The 18,836-nt window shown below is 39.4% G+C and overlaps 1 protein-coding gene across 1 annotated transcript in view; it reads right to left on the reverse strand.

The window, feature by feature from the left end:
• Positions 1–16,293, reverse strand: part of SLC30A8 (solute carrier family 30 member 8) — a 50,361-nt gene extending 34,068 nt beyond the window's left edge. Inside the window, 2 exon segments of the mRNA XM_070802757.1 lie at positions 4,702–4,901; positions 15,657–16,293. Of these exon segments, the coding sequence (XP_070658858.1) occupies positions 4,702–4,901; positions 15,657–15,727 (271 nt within the window). The 5' untranslated portion in view covers positions 15,728–16,293.
• Positions 16,294–18,836: the final 2,543 nt, after the last annotated feature.

Genomic DNA, 18,836 nt, shown 5'->3' on the forward strand with positions numbered 1-18,836 from the left:
TATGAAAGTCTATGTGTATAGGTCAGAAGACTCAATAGCTTGAAGAAACAAATTAATTCTGATTGCTTGCTATTGTAGTACAAAAAAATAGCTTAGCAAATTCTCCTTTAGCCTTAGATTATTATTAATTTAGCACCCATTTGGGATAATAAAGAGAAAATGAAACCAAAATATCAGTAAGAGAATGTAACAAGTAATAGTGGTAAGAGAGGTATTGAAAAATGAAAATGTTAGTTGCTCAGTCATGTCTGACTCTTTGTGACTACCTGGACTGTAGCCTGCCAGGCTCTTCTGTCCATGGAATTCTCCAGGCAAGAATTCTGGAGTGGGTAGCCATTCCCTTCTCCAGGAGATCTTCCCACCCCAGGGGTCAAATTCAGGGATCAAACCCAGGTCTCCCACATTGCAGGCAGATTCTTTACCATCTGAGCCACCAGAGAAGTCCCAAGAGTACTAGTTGCTGCTGCTAAGTCGCTTCAGTCGTGTCCGACTCTGTGCGACCCCATAGATGGCAGCCCACCAGGCTCCCCCGTCCCTGGGATTCTCCAGGCAAGAACACTGGAGTGGGTTGCATTTCCTTCTCCAGTGCGTGAAAGTGAAAAGTGAAAGTGAAGTCGCTCAGTCGTGTCCGACTCTTCACGACCCCATGGACTGCAGCCTACCAGGCTCCTCCGCCCAGGGGATTTTCCAGGCAAGAGGACTGGAGTGGGGTGCCATTGCCTTACTACTATATAGGTGGTTTATAATGTTACTTTAAATTATTTTGGTAAAAAAATTATAAGATAACATAGCATACCAAAACCTCTAGATTGTTCTTGACTATACATAGCTTTGTTATTAATAAAAAAGGATACAAATATATTAAATAAGAATATAACTTAAGATATTAAAAGATCCAGTAAAGACTAAAGCTCTAACAAAGAAACATAGAGGAAGTAAAAATATTTTTAAAGCCAAGGATTGTGAATTAGAAAACAGAAGGAAAATTAAAATAATATATTCAATAAAAAAAATTACCAATAAAATAAATAGACACCTACTATATGCAGATCAGGAAGCAACAGTTAGAACTGGACATGGAACAACAGACTGGTTCCAAATAGGAAAAGGAGTACGTCAAGGCTGTATATTGTCACCCTGCTTATTTAACTTTTATGCAGAGTACATCATGAGAAACGCTGGGCTGGAAGAAGCACAAGGTGGAATCAAGATTGCCAGGAGAAATATCAATAACCTCAGATATGCAGATGACACCACCCTTATGGCAGAAAGTGAAGAGGAACTAAGAAGCCTCTTGATGAAAGTGAAAGAGGAGAATGAAAAAGTTGGCTTAAAGCTCAACATTCAGAAAACGAAGATCATGGCATCTGGTCCCATCACTTCATGGGAAATAGATGGGGAAACAGTGGAAACAGTGTCAGACTTTATTTTGGGGGGCTCCAAAAATCACTGCAGATGGTGACCGCAGCCATGAAATTAAAAGACGCTTACTCCTTGGAAGGAAAGTTATGACCAACCTAGATAGCATATTCAAAAGTAGAGACAATACTTTGCCAACAAAGGTCTGTCTAGTCAAGGCTATGGTTTTTCCAGTGGTCATGTATGGATGTGAGAGTTGGACTTGTGAAGAAAGCTGAGCACCGAAGAATTGATGCTTTTGAACTGTGGTGTTGGAGAAGACTCTTGAGAGTCCCTTGGACTGCAAGGAGATCCAAACAGTCCATTCTAAAGGAGATCATATGAGACTATCATGTTCCATTGTATGATAATATATTTTACAATTTCTGAGATGAATCAATTTAGAGATTTATAAATAACCAAAATTTACTCAAGAAGTAGAAATTTTTGATATGTCCATGAATGAGAAAGAAGCTAAAATATATCAAAAGATTATATCCAAGAATGTCTCTGAAGTCAGAAAATTTATTAGGGAGTTCTTAAAAAGGAAAGGTTCAACACCATATAAACTTTTAGCTTTTTTATATAAAAAGGAAATTATTAAAACTAAATTTTTCATTTCAATATGCATAATTCAGATTCAAAAACCTAGAAAAGTAGTTCCAAATAGAAAGCTATAGTTAAATTTCAATGACGAAAAAAGGTATAAAAATCCCAACAAAAGGATCAGTGACTCAGATTGAGCAAGGCATTGAGAGGATGGTCCACCAAGTCAAGTTCAGAGGCACCATATGGGAGCCTAAGAACATAAGCTCTGGATTCAAACTGCCTGCCACTGATAGGTATGTTACTAAAGTCAATACTTTACTCTTTGTGCTTCAGATTTATGGTCTATAAACTGCAATTTATAATAGGACCTATCTCTCAGGAATGTCATCAAGGTTAAGTAAGGTACTTCATGGAAAGCACTCATCGCAGCTCCCAGCACATAGTAAGCATAAATAAATATTAGCTGTTGTCATCATAATGTCAGAAATGCATGGTGTCTCTTAATACAATGCACATCGACAATAGGCCAAACGTTTTAAAACAGAATGAACTTAAAAGGTTTTTGATTAAAAGGCAATACTCATCCTTGATTATTTGTTAACCATTAAAAAACTAGGAGGAGAAGAAGAATACTTTGTTAACATAATAAAAATACTTAACCCCTCAGAAAATATTTCACTTAACAGTTAAATAGTTGAACGTATGACTTGATTTAACATTATTTAACATGATAAAATTATGAAACATACAGAAGAGAAGTAACTATTGAAAGCAAGGAGAAATAAACATCTTTGAACAAAAGAGGGTTATCTCATGGGATGGGGAGGAGGGATGACAGGAACAAGGAAAATTAACTGAGATACATTTGGAATGGCAATAGTTCAAATACATTATCGAATTCAAAGTGAATATACAAAATGAAAACTTTCCAAAATACAATAAGTAATGATCTACAAAGCAGGACGTGAGAAAAGGGAGACCCCACTCACCTCTGGAAAGAATAAACCAAACACACAAAACTACTATAAACCTTGCAAGAAATAGATTGGCCATGTCTTTAAACAAGCAAGCTAAAACCACAGAACCTTGAAGAGAGATGTAGAGTACTGGGGTAAATGGGGAAACATACCATATTCCCAGAAGGAAAAACTGAGTATTTTAAGAAGATTTGTGTTCCCAAATTAATTCATATACAATGAAATCATAATTAAATTTTGAAGGAAGCTGAACAAAATTATTTTCATGTTCAATTAGAATAATAAACAGGAGTGAACAGCTTTATGCATTTTTTCCTGTTAAAGCATAATGAGGGAAGAACAACAGACATTACAACATGTAAACCTACATTAATATGTTAACTGCTGACAGATCAGCAACACAGGTCAATAAAACACCTCAGAACCGAACTCTATTAAGTTCAAGAGGGAGGTGATGTATGTCTACTTATGGCTGATTCACGTTGTTGTTCAGCAGAAACCAACGCATTGTACAGCAATTATCCTCCAATTAACAATAAATTTAAAGAAAATAAAAAAGTAATATGGCGAAAAATCAATGGAGGAAATAATGAACTATTCCATAAATGATGCCGAAATCTTTGTTAGCTCGTTAGAAAGAGAATTTTCAATCCTGAGAGCATATATAATTTCATATCGATTTAAAATTAAATGTGAAAAATTGAACAACACAGTGATATTTATCTTCTCCATAGATAGGAAAGGCTTACTAAGCACTAAAATAGTGGAAGACTACTATAATAAAATAAATCAGTTCAAAATGAAATGTTTGATAGAATTACCTATATAAAATTGGAAACTTCTCTAAGGCAAACCAAAAATTAAACCAAAATTTTAAAAAAGTAAATGACAAATTAGAATAGTGCTTATAACAAATGTAACAGAAGTTTAAGATCCTAATATATAAAGAGCTCCCAGAGATCAATATAGAGAATTACAAAGTATCTGACAAAATACAGATCACTAATACATTAGCAGAGGGAAATAGAGATCACTAATAAACATGCAAATAATATTAACAGTAAAAATAAAAGGAATGCATATTAAAGCATATTCATCTATACATTAGCAAAGATTTTTGAAAGATTGAAATAAATTCTAGTAATGATTTGGAGAGAGTCATTCTGCAAAGGTGGCAGACCCAGGAATTGTTTTAAGCTTTCTAGATAGCAGTTTGACAATGTGCTCAAAGAAGTAATAAAAATATTCATATTCTTCAACTAACAATTTCCACTTTCAGGAATCTCTTTGAAGGGATAAACCAGAAAAGCAGGCAGTTTTATTCAAGATTTTTCACTGCATCATTGTCCATAAACAGGCAAAAAACTCCCTAAATTTCTAACAATGGAGAGATGGTTATGAAAATCACAAGAGCATATTATAGAATATTGTTCAGGCATAGAAATGTTTTTTGAAGATTATTTGATGGCATGGCAAAAAGCATTCACCATGCTCTCAGTTATATTTTAAAAATGTGTGAGCTATGAATAGAAAATATATTGTACAAAAATACTCCATAATGTTATTGGAGATTATCATTCAATTGTAGGATTTTGATGAATATTATTTTGCTTCCTTCTATTTTCCAACTTATCTACAATGAGCATATTGTTACTTTAAGTGTACAGAAAATACTTAGTCTCTTTTTAAAAGAAACAGTTTAGACAACCCTCCTGTAATGATGCGGGGGTTTCGTTTGTTTGCTTGTTTAATTGGAGACGTTTTGAGAAGTACTCACCCACGACCTCTGCAATCATGAAAACTAAGCATCCTCCTGAAGCAGCGCGGAGCTTCCACTTGGCGCAGGTTTGCTCCTGCGCCCTGTCCTCTGTGGCCTTGCGGTAGTGGTGGCAGTGATGGATGGCTCCTGCCTCCAGCTCCTCTGGCTTTTCTCCACGACACTGATCTTTATTCAAGGGTTTCTGCTGGAGTTCCAGGCTGTGGAGGAGTTTGACAGAAGCAAGAAGCCAACATGGTTGCAAACAAACTTCTCACTGACAGCCCTACGCATTCTCAGAACAGCTACGAGGACATTTGCTGACTAGCTCGGAACTTAGAATTCACAGCTCCTTCCAGGTGAAACATCCAGTGTAAGGAACAAGCAAGACATTCTCTTCTGAATTCTCAGTTTCAAGAAAGTTTTGTTTTTATGTAAGCAAACTCATATTTAGTGACTCTTGAGAGTCCCTTGGACTGCAAGGAGATCCAACCAGTCCATTCTAAAGGAGATCAGTCCTGGGAATTCTTTGGAAGGAATGATGCTAAAGCTGAAACTCCAATACTTTGGCAACCTCATGCGAAGAGTTGACTCATTGGAAAAGACTCTGATGCTGGGAGGGATTAGAGGCAGGAGGAGAAGGGGATGACAGAGGATGAGATGGCTGGATGGCATCACCGACTCGATGGTCGTGAGTTCAAGTGAACTCAGGGAGGCCTGGCGTCTGCAATTCATGGGGTCGCAAAGAGTCGGACACAACTGAGTGACTGAACTGAACTGAACCCCTGATTAGGGCTTCCAAGGTGACTCAGTGTGTAAAAGAATCTGCTTGCAATGCAGGAGACGCAGGCAGATGCAAGTTTGATCCCCGGCTCAGGAAGATCCCCTGGAGGAGGGCATGGCAACCCACTCCAGTATTCTTGCCTGGAGAATGCTATGGACAGAGGAGCCTGGTGGGCTACAGTCCATAGGGTCATAGGCATGACTGAAGCAACTAAGCACTCACACACACCCACAGCTCTAATTAAGAGGGAGCAAACGAGGGACTTCCCTGGTGGTCCAGTGGTTGAGAATCTGCCTAACAATGCAGGGCACATAGATTTAATCCCTGGTCCAGGAAGATTCCACGTGCAGTGGGGCATCTAAGCTTGCGAGCTACAACTACTGAGCCCAAGCACCCTAAAGCCCATGCTCCACAACAAGAGAACCCACCGCAACAATAGAAGCCACCACAATGAAGGAAAAAAAAAAAAAAAGCCTACGTACCTGCAACAAGGAGTAGCCCCCGATCGCTGCAACTAGAGAAAGCTTGCACGCAGCAAGGAATACCCAGTTCAGCCAAAGATAAATTCATTTTTTAAAAGAGATCAAAAAAAAAAAAAAAAAGGAGAAAGGAAGCAAATACAGTTTGATTCGTTTCCTTCCCAGCTACTTCACTGAAAAGATTTTGGGCACTGCTATAAATTTAGAAAGGGGCAGTGATGACATTATTATTACTATTAATGAGTAATGTGTGTATGAGCCAGCCTGGTGATGGAAATACTCACTGTGGCATGCCATCACTGTCCTTCTTCCCAACAGTCACATTGTTAATAGGTTATAAGCACTTTTTCCTGCTGAATCCATATGGACCCTTAACACAGCTTTGTAGAAATCTCTACCAATCTATCAAAATTGTAATGAGAGTTTGTTGTTGTTGTTCTTTAGCCGCTAAGTCATGTCAGACTCCTTTGAGACCCCTTGGACTGTAGCCCACCAGGCTCCTCTCTCCATGGGATTTCCCAGACAAGAATACTGGAGTGGTTTTCCATTTCCTTCTCCAGGGGATCTTCGCAACCCAGGTATCAAACTCACATCTCCTGCATTTGACAAGCCGATTCTTTACCACTGAGCCACTAGGGAAGCCCCATGAGAGTTAAACCTACTTGTACTTCCCAAAAGAGGTAGTGCATTTTTGTTCTATTCAAGTATAAAGAATTCATAGAAATATGGAACCATTTATAGAAATATAGAATTTCACAGATGCAAAGATTGTAGATGACATTAACCCAGTGCCACAGAGAGGAGCCTGTCGGTTACAGTCTACGGGGTCACAAAAGATCAGACACAACTGAACAACTAAACAACAAACAACACATTTCTTACTGAAGTAACTAGGATTCAGAGACTTTAAGTGATTTCCTGAGGTCAGATAGCTGGGAAATGGCAGAGCTGGGACTCCAAGCTCAGCCTTGTTTGCACTGTGCCCACATTGCCTCTCTATCTAAACATCAGTACGCTTAAAACCAAAGTTTACCTCCACAGTCATCTCGAACTACTCAGGCTTATGGTTTTACTAAACTTATTAGAAGGCATTAATAAGATTCTTAGAAGAACTTGCATTCATGGCTTTGAAAGGCATAAAGATAGAAATAAATTATTTTCCTCTTATCACCATCCAGAAAAAAGATCTGATGGCTTTGGCTTAAATGATATTTATGATTGTAATTCTCAGTTCAGTTCAGTTCAGTCACTCAGTCATGTCCAACTCTTTGCGACCTCATGACCTGCAGCACGGCAGGCCTCCCTGTCCATCACAAACCCCGGAGTTCACCCAAACTCATGTCCATCCAGTCAGTGATGCCATCCAGCCATCTCATCCTCTGTCGTCCCCTTCTCCTCCTGCCCCTAATCCCTCCCAGCATCAGAGTCTTTTCCAATAAGTCAACTCTTCGTGTGAGGTGGCCAAAGTACTGGAGTTTCAGCTTTAGAATCATTCCTTCCAAAGAACACCCAGGACAGATCTCCTTTAGGATGGACTGGTCGGATCTCCTTGCAGTCCAAGGGACTCTCAAGAGTCTTCTCCAACACCACAGTTCAAAAGCATCAATTCTTCTTCACAGTCCAACTTTCACATCCATACATGAGCACTGGAAAAACCATAGCCTTGACTAGACAGACCTTTGTTGGCAAAGTAATGTCTCTGCTTTTGAATATGCTATCTAGGTTGGTCATAACTTTCTTTCCAAGGAGTAAGCGTCTTTTAATTTCATGGCTGCAGTCACCATCTGCAGTGATTTTAGAGCCCAAAAAAATAACGTCTGACACTGTTTCCCCATCTATTTCCCACCAAGTGATGGGACCAGATGCCATGATCTTCGTTTTCTGAATGTTGAGCTTTAAGCCAACTATGTCACTCTCCTCTTTCACTTTCAGCAACAGGCTTTTTAGTTCCTCTTCACTTTCTGCCATAAGGGTGGTGTCATCTGTATATCTCAGGTTATTGATATTTCTCCCAGCAATCTTGATTCCAGCTTGTGCTTCTTCCAGCCCAGGATTTCTCATGATGTACTCTGCATAGAAGTTAAATAAGCAGGGTGACAATATACAGCCTTGACGTACTCCTTTTCCTATTTGGAGCCAGTCTGTTGTTCCATGTCCGGTTCTAACTGTTGCTTCCTGACCTGCATATAGGTTTCTCAAGAGGCAGGTCAGGTGGTCTGCTATTCCCATCTCTTTCAGAATTTTCCACAGTTTATTGTGATCCACACAGTCAAAGGCTTTGGCATAGTCAATAAAGCAGAAGTAGATGTTTTTCTGGAACTCTCTTCCTTTTTCCATGATCCAGCGGATGTTGGCAATTCGATCTCTGGTTCCTCTGCCTTTTCTAAAACCAACTTGAACATCTGGAAGTTCATGGTTCACGTATTGCTGAAGCCTGGCTTGGAGAATTTTGAGCATTACTTTACTAGCATGTGAGATGAGTGCAATTGTGCAGTAGTTTGAGCATTCTTTGGCATTGCCTTTCTTTGGGATTGGAATGAAAACTGACCTTTTCCAGTCCTGTGGCCACTGCTGAGTTTTCCAAATTTGCTGGCATATTGAGTGCAGAACTTTCACAGCATCATCTTTCAGGATTTGGAATAGCTCAACTGGAATTCCATCACCTCCACTAGCTTTGTTCGTAGTGATGCTTTTTAAGGCCCACTTGACTTCGCATTCCAGGATGTCTTAGCTCTAGGTGCATGATCACACCATCATGATTATCTGGGTCATGAAGATCTTTTTTGTATGTTCTTCTGTGTATTCTTGCCACCTCTTCTTAATATCTTCTGCTTCTGTTAGGTCCATACCATTTCTGTCCTTTATTGAGCCCATTTTTGCATGAAATGTTCCTTTGGTATCTCTAATTTTCTTGAGTATAATTCTAATTATCATTATATATTTTTCTGAATAAAACAGCATACATATTCATTATAGAAAAACTGGAATTACAAAAAGGTACAAAACAGAGGGAAAAATCACTAATAAACATACTTCCAAGAGACAAATACTATTGATAGTTTTGTTTAGCTTTGTAATACATAAACACACTTTTTTAACTTAGTTGTTGCTGTCATTCACCCACTAAGTCGTGTCCAACACTTTGTGACCCCATGGACTGTAGCACACCAGGCTCCTCTGTCCTCCACCATCTCCTGGAGTTTGCTCAAATTCATGTCCATTGAGTCGGTGATACTATCTAACCATCTCATCCTCTGCCACACCCTTCTCCTTTTGCCTTCAATCTTTCCCAGCATCAGGTTTTTTCCAGTGAGTCAGCTCTTCACATCAGGTGACCAAAGTATTGGAGCTTCAGCTTCAGTATCAGTCCTTCCAATGAATATTCAGGGTTGATTTCCTTTAAGATTGACTGGTTTCATCTTGCAGCCTCTCAAGGGACCTCTCAAGAGTCTTCTCCAGCACCACAATTTGAAAGCATCAATTCTTCAGCACTCAGCCTGTTTATGGTCCAACTCTCACATCCGTACATGACTATTGGAAAAACCATAGCATTGACTAAGCTCACTAGGGCTTCCCTGGTGGCTCAGATGGTAAAGAATCTGCCTGCAATGCAGGAGACCCAGATTCGATCCCTAGTTTGGGAAGATCCTCTGGAGAAGGAAATGGCAGCCCATTCCAGTATTCTTGCTTGGATGACTCCATGGAAAGAGGAGCCTGGCAGGCTATAGTCCATGGGATTGCAAAGATTCAGACATGACTGGGAGACTCACACTTTCACTTCTTTGACTATACAGACCTTTGTTGGCGAGTGATGTCTCTGCTTTTTAATATGATGTCTAGATTCCTCATAGCTTTTCTTCCAAAGAGCAAGCACCTTCTAATTTCATGGCTGCAGTCACCATCCACAGTGATTTTGGAGCCCAAGAAAATAAATCTGTCACTGTTTCCACTTTTTCCCCTTCTATTTTCCATGCATTGATGGGACTGGATGCCATAATCTTAGTTTTTTGACTGTTGAGTTTCAAGCCAGCATTTTCACTCTCTTATTTCACCTTCATTAAGAGGCTCTTTAGTTCTTCTTCACTTTCCGCCATTAGAGTGATAATATCTGCATATCTTGAGGTTGTTGATATTTCTCCCAGAACTGTTGATTTCAACTTGTGATTCATCCAGTCTGGCATTTCGTATGATGTACTCTGCATGCAAGTTAAATAAGCAGGATGACAATATACAGCCTTGACATACTCCTTTGCCAATTTTGAACCAGTCAGTTGTTCCATGTCTAGTTCTAACTATAGCAATAGTTAGAAGCATCTTCTAACTATTTAGCTTCCTGTTAAATAGTTAATAGTCTAACTTCCTGTTTCTCAGGAGACAAAGTAGTCTGGTATTCCCATCTCTTTAAGAATTTTTCAGAGTTTGTTGTGATTCACTTTTTTTTTCGAGTCCATATTAATTAGAATGTTTTTCATTGCAAGTACAGAAAACAAAGCTCATGCTAGGTAGATCAGTACATGGGGATTATTGGTTTTGCAGCTGAAAACATCTAGAGGCATCAGGCCTGATTTATCAAAGCTCCAGAGCCATTGCTCTGCAGTTCTCTACTACTCTTACTGCAGGCTTAACTTTTATCATAAAGTGGAACAGTTGCCCACGGTAATCAGGACTGTGTACTCGTATTTTCTTATACAGGGAGAAAGAGTGTTCATTCTCCCAACTGCTAAACAGGAGTCCTGAGTTGCATCCTGATTTGGCCAGCCTGTAAAGCCAGAGGAATATGGATGGGCTAATTGGCTTAGACCTTGTTACAGCCAGAAGACTGGCTAAACCCAACCACACTGACTCCTAGAACTGAGAGTGGGGTAAACTCTAACCAGATCACATGACTGCAACTCAGTAGGGGTGGGCTGGGGATTCCACCAAAGATACAGCTTTGGGACCTAATTTTTAGCTGTATATATTATTAACGTTTTCTCAATTTATTAAATATTCTACATCATTAGTTCAATATAGAGAACATTATATTTAGTATAGATATGTCACAATATTTCCTAAAATTGAATAATTGACTCATAATTATTTGCTTGTATAAGCTCTTCTGTGATTCATATTCTTATATTTAATCTTTACTCAATATATTATTATTTCCTCAAAATGTAATCCTGAAAGGGGAATTACTTGGTTAAAGAATACCTACATTTTTAAGGAATTTCATGTATGTTGACAAATTGGCTTCAGAATGTTTTTGCTGGTAATGTTAATAGCACTCAGGATTTTGAAGAATTCTGAATAATCTAATTGAAATAAGAACCGTTTGGCAAAAGACACATACAGTTCCTATATCTATAGATTTCCACCTTTGTAATGTGATACACTCTGGTAATTAGCAACCCTATAGCATAGTAATGTTAGTCACCGATGGTCATTGACTCAGAGGAGCCAGAGAACTAATAGGAGAGCATGGTGGAGGCTTCCTTTTTCCTTGTGCTGAGAAGGCAGTGTGAGACGGACAAGGTCACCGAATGTTCTGGCATTGTTCGTATGAACACTGGTTTACCTTGCTTTATTTTCTGTTTTTCATAACCTTGTAGGCAGAGAAAACCAGGTGGTGAGTGAACTTACCTTGGAGCATTTTTGAAGGCAGAGCATGACAGGACTCCTACCAGAGGCACAGCCTGTGTGCAATGCCACAAGAGGAAAAGTGCACAAAACCTGGCCAGTTTTTACTTTTAATACTGCTACCTTGTCCTAGACAAGGACAGGAGCTGAGATTGTTTCTTGAAGTGCTAGGCCAGAAATCCAAAAGTGGTACTGAAATTGGATGCAGTGTGTTCATACATGTATATGTATGTGTTTTGTGGGGAGAGGCAGGAGCCCACCATCTTCACTGAACTCCCCAAAGGGTCTACAATTCCAAAAGAAGTTAAAGACCGAAGTTAAAATATATTCCTCATCGTCTCATAAGACCGAAGTGATCTAACTATCTCTAGACGTAGGACAGGCCCTCAGTCTGAAAGTGATGCAAATTCTAAGAATTTTAAAACATAGGTTCTAGAAAGCAAATGCTAGAATATATTAAAAATGAAATGTGAATCTGTCAAGGAGTAAATCACCAGAATTCCCACCCATTCAAATATGGCTGAGGCTTTGAAGAGCAGGAGCAATAGAGTAGAGCAAAGAAATTTACTGTAGTATCAAAGAGAAAAAAAAAGGCGGGCGGGGGGGAGGTAGAAACAGAGAAGAAAAATAACAAAATATTAGAAAATTTGGTATCAGTAGTCTAGAACTTTGAGTTCATCCCTTTAAAAAGGAATTAAAGAGTGGAGCTTTATTTTGTGACCTTGGAGAATCATTCTTTTTTAATTTGTGTCTTATTTTCATTTGGTTTTAGAGGTTAACGTTTTTGTCTCTATACCTTTGAAGTGGAACTGGTAATATCGGGCTGGCCAAATAGATTTTTCAACATTTTTGGCCAACTAGATAATTTTTTAACTTCTTATTTATACGTTGACTACATAAAATCACTTTGTTTTTGTACTTTAACATTACTTTTCCCAAGAACCTCAAATCACTAGTCCTGTTGGGAGAGGAAATAAAAGCTTAGGTCCCACCATGACATTCCACCACTTCATGTATTCATCCATTCAACAAATGTATTGCATGTCTACCATACAAATGCCCCATCAAAGGTGCTAATGATACCATGTCCTTGATACAAACAAAGCTCTTGATCTAAGAAGCTTTATGTCCTAGCAGAGGGGGGACATGGCAAACCAGCCGACAGTAACAGAGGCCGTGTGGTGTCATGGGCAGTGACTGGGAGAGGAAAGGTTAAGAAGAATGGTATATGGGAAAGTTGAGAGACTATAGATGTAAGTGTATTTTAATTAAGCGCTTCAAGCTATTGAGAGTGACTGGTTTTCAAAGTTTAGTTTTAAATAAGTAATATAGTCACTCAAAACAATTTTCCACCCATCTCACTGAAACCTTATATATATGTATATTCATAACCAAATAGGCTGCTTCCCTGGTGGCTCAGTTAGTAAAGAATCTGCCTGCAATGCAGGAGACTCCAGTTGGATTCCTGGAATGGGAAGATCCCCTAGAAAAAGGATAGACTACCTGCTCCAGTATTCTTGGGCTTCCCTGGTGGCTCAGACAGTAAAGAATCCACCTGCAATATGGGAGACCTGGGTTTGATCCCTGGGTTGAGAAGATCCCCTGGATAAGGGAATGGCTACCCACTCCGGTATTCTTGCCTGGAGAATCCCCATGGACAGAGAAGCCTGGCAGGCTATGGTCCATGGGGTCACAAAGAGTTGGACATGATATCCAAATAGAGCTTCCCTGGTGGTTCAGATTATGAAAAAAATCTGCCTACAATGCAGGAGATCCCAGTTCCATCCAATACCTGGGTTGGGAAGTTCCCCTGGAGAAGGGAATGGCACCCACCCCAGTATTCTTGTCTGGAGAATCCCATGGACAGAGAAGACTGGCAGTCTACAATCCATGGGGTTGCAAAAGTCAGACTGGACTGAGCAACTAACACACACTCAAACAACCATCACCACAATCTAATTTAGAACATTTTCATCACCCCAAAAAGAAATTCCATACCCAGTAAATCCCCAATCTTCTCACAGACAGTACTACCTCAAGAAACCACTAGTCTACTTTCTGTCTTTATAAAATTACCTATGTTGGATATTTTCTACAAAGAGACCCGTACATTATGTAGTTTTCTCTCATTTAGCATAATGCTTTCAAGGTTTATTCATGTTATAGCAAATATCAGTACATCAGCACTTTATTGCTTTGTATTTAGTGTGTCTGCAGGAGAGTGGGAGGGGAGGGGAACAGAATTTACAAACAGGAGGTGTGAGTCCACATCCCAACTCTGCTATAATCAGACATCCAGCCTTAAGAATGGTATTTATTCTCTTTGGAATTCCCTTTCCTATGTGGCAAAATGAGGGATTAGGATAAATAATGTTATGTAGGTTCAAGTGTCTTTGGAATTTTTTGTTGTTTTTGGCAGCACCCATGTGGCTTATGGAATCTTAGTTCCCCCACCAGGCTCTAACCTTGGGAGAATCAGGCCATAAGAACAGAGAGCTATGCGTCTTTCCCTTAGAGGACTGATACTACCTCAGCTAAAAGTTTCCTTGGCAGTGAAAACAAGGAGTCCTATAGGTTCTATTGTTTCTATTTGAAAAGAAAGTAAAAATGAGCTTGGCAGTTTTTATCATCACTGTATCCTGAAAACTGTACCCATATATGAGGTGAATGAGACCCTATAACCATAAACAGTTGCTTTATTTGCATCACAGAGAGCTAAATGGTCTATTTTAATGAGAAGGGAAATACTATTAATTCCACCATGTAGAAATGCTCTATTAATAGTGTCCATAGTGTTAACAATTTGTTGTTTAAAATTTCTGCTGACCTAACACGAGGCTTTATTGTTTATGATCTCAATAAATCACATCTAATATTATTTTCCAAGAAAAAATAATTCTTACAATATGAGATAATGTGCTAGATTCTTTATTGTATATTTTTTAAGCAAAGTTATAAATATCCTAAGGAAAAGTCCCTTTGCAGTTGCTCGAATATTTGATGCTATCAAACACAATGCCACTACTCTTTGGAATATTAATTTGGCTTCATGAATGCACAAAAACATTAAACATACTATTATGGGTATGTATTCTCTTAAATTCCACTCCTAACACAGATTCTCATTCATTTATCTATGTATTCTGAGTACGTTTCTCTTGGACTGAATTCCCCAAACGCAACAAAATCTCATTTTATTTGCCTCTATCTTTACCGGGAAATTACCTCAATCAGGCAAACTTTTGTAACCCTACCTTCTATGTAGGGTTTCCCTAACTTCACTCTAACTCCTTTTTCTTTTTCAATTCTCAGTCTATCACTGCTGAAAAGCTTTCTCTGGCTCCCAAAGTCCAGCAAAGACCTAGGTTCCCTTGAGATATTCTTACTGAATGCTCCTAGAATAAACACATGCCATTTTGTAATTGCCTATTTCTCAAACACATTCTACATTAGACTCAAACTTTCAAGAAGACAGAGATCTGTGACTAGGAATGTTTTTGTTTTCATTGTATATCCAGATGTGTTCAACCAGTAATTGCTAAATAAGGGGGAAATGAATGAATACATTGCACATGGCACTGTGGAAGATAATAAAAAGAACTAGAGCTAGGTAGAACATTAAACTCAGCTATATTTATTCTAGGTATGAATATTTGATGATGATATTATGTAATTAAGGAAACAGCAATTAAGATCAGTGTAACCACAATTTGCCACATAGCTGAAAAAAACCTTAATTCTTTCTAAATATAATTTACTAAAATTTATCATCTTAAAAGTGGGAATAATTGAGGGAAAGAAAGATAAACACATTAGATTGTATATATCAATTTTTTTAGAAAATCTGCAGATAAAAATATATTAATAAGATGTATCCTTCATGCACTCAGGATATGTAAGGAATCAAATCAACTATACAGAGTATGACCTTTTCAGAATATAAGTTATACAAGTCGATCAGGGGTTGATAAAATTTTGTAAAATGCCCCTGGGTGGCAACAGCAGAAGTCTCCAAGTCTGAAGCAGTAGGATCTAGGGACTTTGTGAATATTCAGGACACAGAAAATTGTGAAGCAGAATCAGATGTCTGTTACCTGTCTAGTGTGAAGGCGTACATCTTGGTGGCTTTGTCATTCACAAGGTAAGTTCTTCCAAGAAACTCCATGGTGGCCAGGATAAAAGCTTTGGCTGCTGTTGTTACTGTTGTTGTGTCTGCGGCTGCTGCTCTTTAACTCACTGTCCAGTTTTGGAAGCGAAGCAGCATTACAATTATTCTCACACTTTCCAAAGGGAAAATGAAAAGACTTACCGGGATTACAATAAGAAGCCTCCCACATCAATGTTCTTGATAGATCTGCTAAAATTACACTCTGAAATATCACCTGGCCTCATTCTCTCACCCACAGAAACTTGTTTCCTGCAGGTAGGAACATATGGATTGTGTGTGTGTGTGTGTGTGTGTGTGTGTACTTCCCATGATACCTGATTCTGTTGTGCTTTCTGGGAGGTAGAGGAGCTCAAGGGTCAACTACTAATCACGATGTAGAGGGTTGGTCTGCAGAGCACACCTGAGTGAGCTGCAAACAGTGACCTTCTGATGCTGCTATTTCCCCCTCTCTTTTCATTTTCTTTTTCTTCAGTGGGGAGTGGGGAGGTCTCTCTCGGAACCTAAAAGCATTTCTCCTGGGATTTAGTTCTAAAATGCCCTCTAAGCAGCTGTCACGATTTACTTCTCTTCTCTTCTGGGACCATTTGGGGATTTCACCACTGAAGCGAGGACACGGGTCGTTAGTCACTGAAATCTGTAATCTGAAACACTTCCTGGTGCCGCAGCTTTGAAACCCTTTTGACAGGCAGGAGGAGGGCAGTCTCAGCTTCTAAATAAATAACAGCCCTCAGTCACACAAGAACTAGAATGATCTGTGTTCTGCCTGGCCAGGGGGCCCTTGGCTGAGGATAAAAGACTGGCCCAAGCCGATCCTACCAGGCAAACCCATCACAGATCTTAGAAATGGAGTCTTCTCACTTGATCTTGAGAGAACTTCAACCCCCAAATTCCTGTGAATTGACCTTTTATTTCATGACAAAGAACTTTCCAAATAAGAGAAAGGACCATGGCCCAAGGACAACAGCCTAGTCACCCAGCAGACCTTTACGTGTGAGCCAAACACCACCCAAGAACTATGGAGATGCAGGCAGGGCAGGCGAGGGCAGAGTGGAGAAGAGGGCATAGGCCCTCCACCTCTGAGTCCTGAGCTCCTTCTCCCTCTGTCAAAACTAATTCCCTAGTGAGAAAACTCAGAGTGGTGTAGCCCTGGAGTAGCCCAGTGGCCCAGCACCCTGGAGATTTACCCATGTTACTGAGCAGAGATTTCCCACCACTAAATCAATATTATCTCCTGGAAGGAGAGTAGAATTCAATGGCAATGACTATAGACAATGAGGGGAGAAGTCACCTTTCACTGAGTGGCTGAGGTTTTCTATGACATCTGCTGTAAAGCTGTACCTCTTGTCTCTTTTAAGCTTTCAAACACTCTCCTCTCTAACATGAATTCTAAGGTCTCTTCATGTGGCCCCACTGCCTACCTGATCTTTAACTTTGCTCTGACAGATGGAAACCAGAGAAATGGCTCTGGGAGGCCATTTTTCTTCACAGGAGAAATTCTGGGTCTGGTGTTAAAGTATTTCCTTCTCTTACATCCTTATTCTTAACTTTGCAAAATAATGGGTTATTTTATGGAGGCAGAAGTAAGAAACGAGGAAAGAATGAATAATCGATTGTGTGACCCGTTGCCATACTTTACAGCTTGAATATTTGTGATTAGTTTCTAGCATATAATAAAAGAAAGAGAATTCAAGTGAATGACTATCAAAAAAGTGAAGCAACTACTTAAAACCAGGCTAAAATCCCTTAAAGATAAGTGCCAAGAAAAGGAGATAAGTATTATTCAAATGCAGGAATTAGAGTATTTAGCGATAGCCTTCAACAGAGAAAAAAGCCATCTGGAAGTTTGAGGTTTCACATGATGAATTTGGTGGCTGGCATGCATACAGATGCACAGATATATTTGTACCTGTTTGTGATTCCATGGGCCTTCCCTAGTGGCTCAGACAGTAAAGAATCTGCCTGCAATGCAGGAGACCTGAGTTCATGATTCCATGAGTATGGAGATATAAACATACACGGTTATTAATGTGAATTGCCATGAAAAGAGGATAGCGTGGGGATATATATGTGAGAAGGGCAGAGTAGAGCTGATATAGACAGGGTAAGGTGGAAGTGGGAAAAGAGGAAACAGGGATCCAAGCAAAAAAAGTTGAGAGAAAAAATGTATTATATGATTGCTCATGAGTTGAAGTATATAAAATTGCCATTTTTGTAGACCCAGCAGTTTCATATGATTTTACTTAAATATATATGCACATGTCTGTGTGAGTGTGTGTGTGTTTGTGTGTGTTAGTCACTCAGTCATGTCTGACTCTTTGCGACCCCATGGACCGTAGCCTGCCGAGCTCCTCTGCCTATGGAATTCTCCAGGCAAGATCACCGGAGTGGGTTGCCATTTCCTTCTCCAGGGGATCTTCCCCATCCAGGGATCACATGTGGGTCTCCCGCATTGCAGGCAGACTCCTTACCGTCTGAGCTACCAGGGAACCCCACACATATGTAGCCATACTTCTAAAATGCATTGCGTGCATGTGTGACACATTTAAAAATTAAAAGTTAAGTGTGCATATACTTTAAAAGTACTGGGAAATTAGGTAGTATTTTCATCAAAGATTTGTGAATTCCCAAGTACTACCCTTGATGATAATTACTTGACTGCAAATCAAAGCTTTTGGTATAAGTAGCATAACAGCAGGGAATAGTGGATTACAACAAATAAAATTTTCATATTAAAGAAAAGTAAGTTTTGCTGCTATAAATTTAGTTGTAAAGTTATGATCAAGAATTGCATGCATGTTATGTAAAATATTCACCTATTGATTATCTTATCTTATAAACCCCTTTTAAACTGCACCATAATTCCCCTTCCCCCAATATGTTGTCAGTATATTATTTATGAAGAATGTCCCACCCTCCCCTACTAACCTTTGGCCCACTTAGGCCTACACTGACCACTAGGGGTTAATGGCCCAAATCAGATGCCATTCCACGTGAGACACAAAATACGTATTTGGAAAGCAACACGGATCAAAAAAGAAAACCCCCTATCTTGTTGACAGTTGGTTTTGGTGGGCATTTTGCTGCTTATCCCAGTTTCCTAGGCAAC

This window comes from Bos indicus, chromosome 14, assembly GCF_029378745.1.
Source record: "Bos indicus isolate NIAB-ARS_2022 breed Sahiwal x Tharparkar chromosome 14, NIAB-ARS_B.indTharparkar_mat_pri_1.0, whole genome shotgun sequence".
Taxonomy (NCBI): domain Eukaryota; kingdom Metazoa; phylum Chordata; class Mammalia; order Artiodactyla; family Bovidae; genus Bos; species Bos indicus.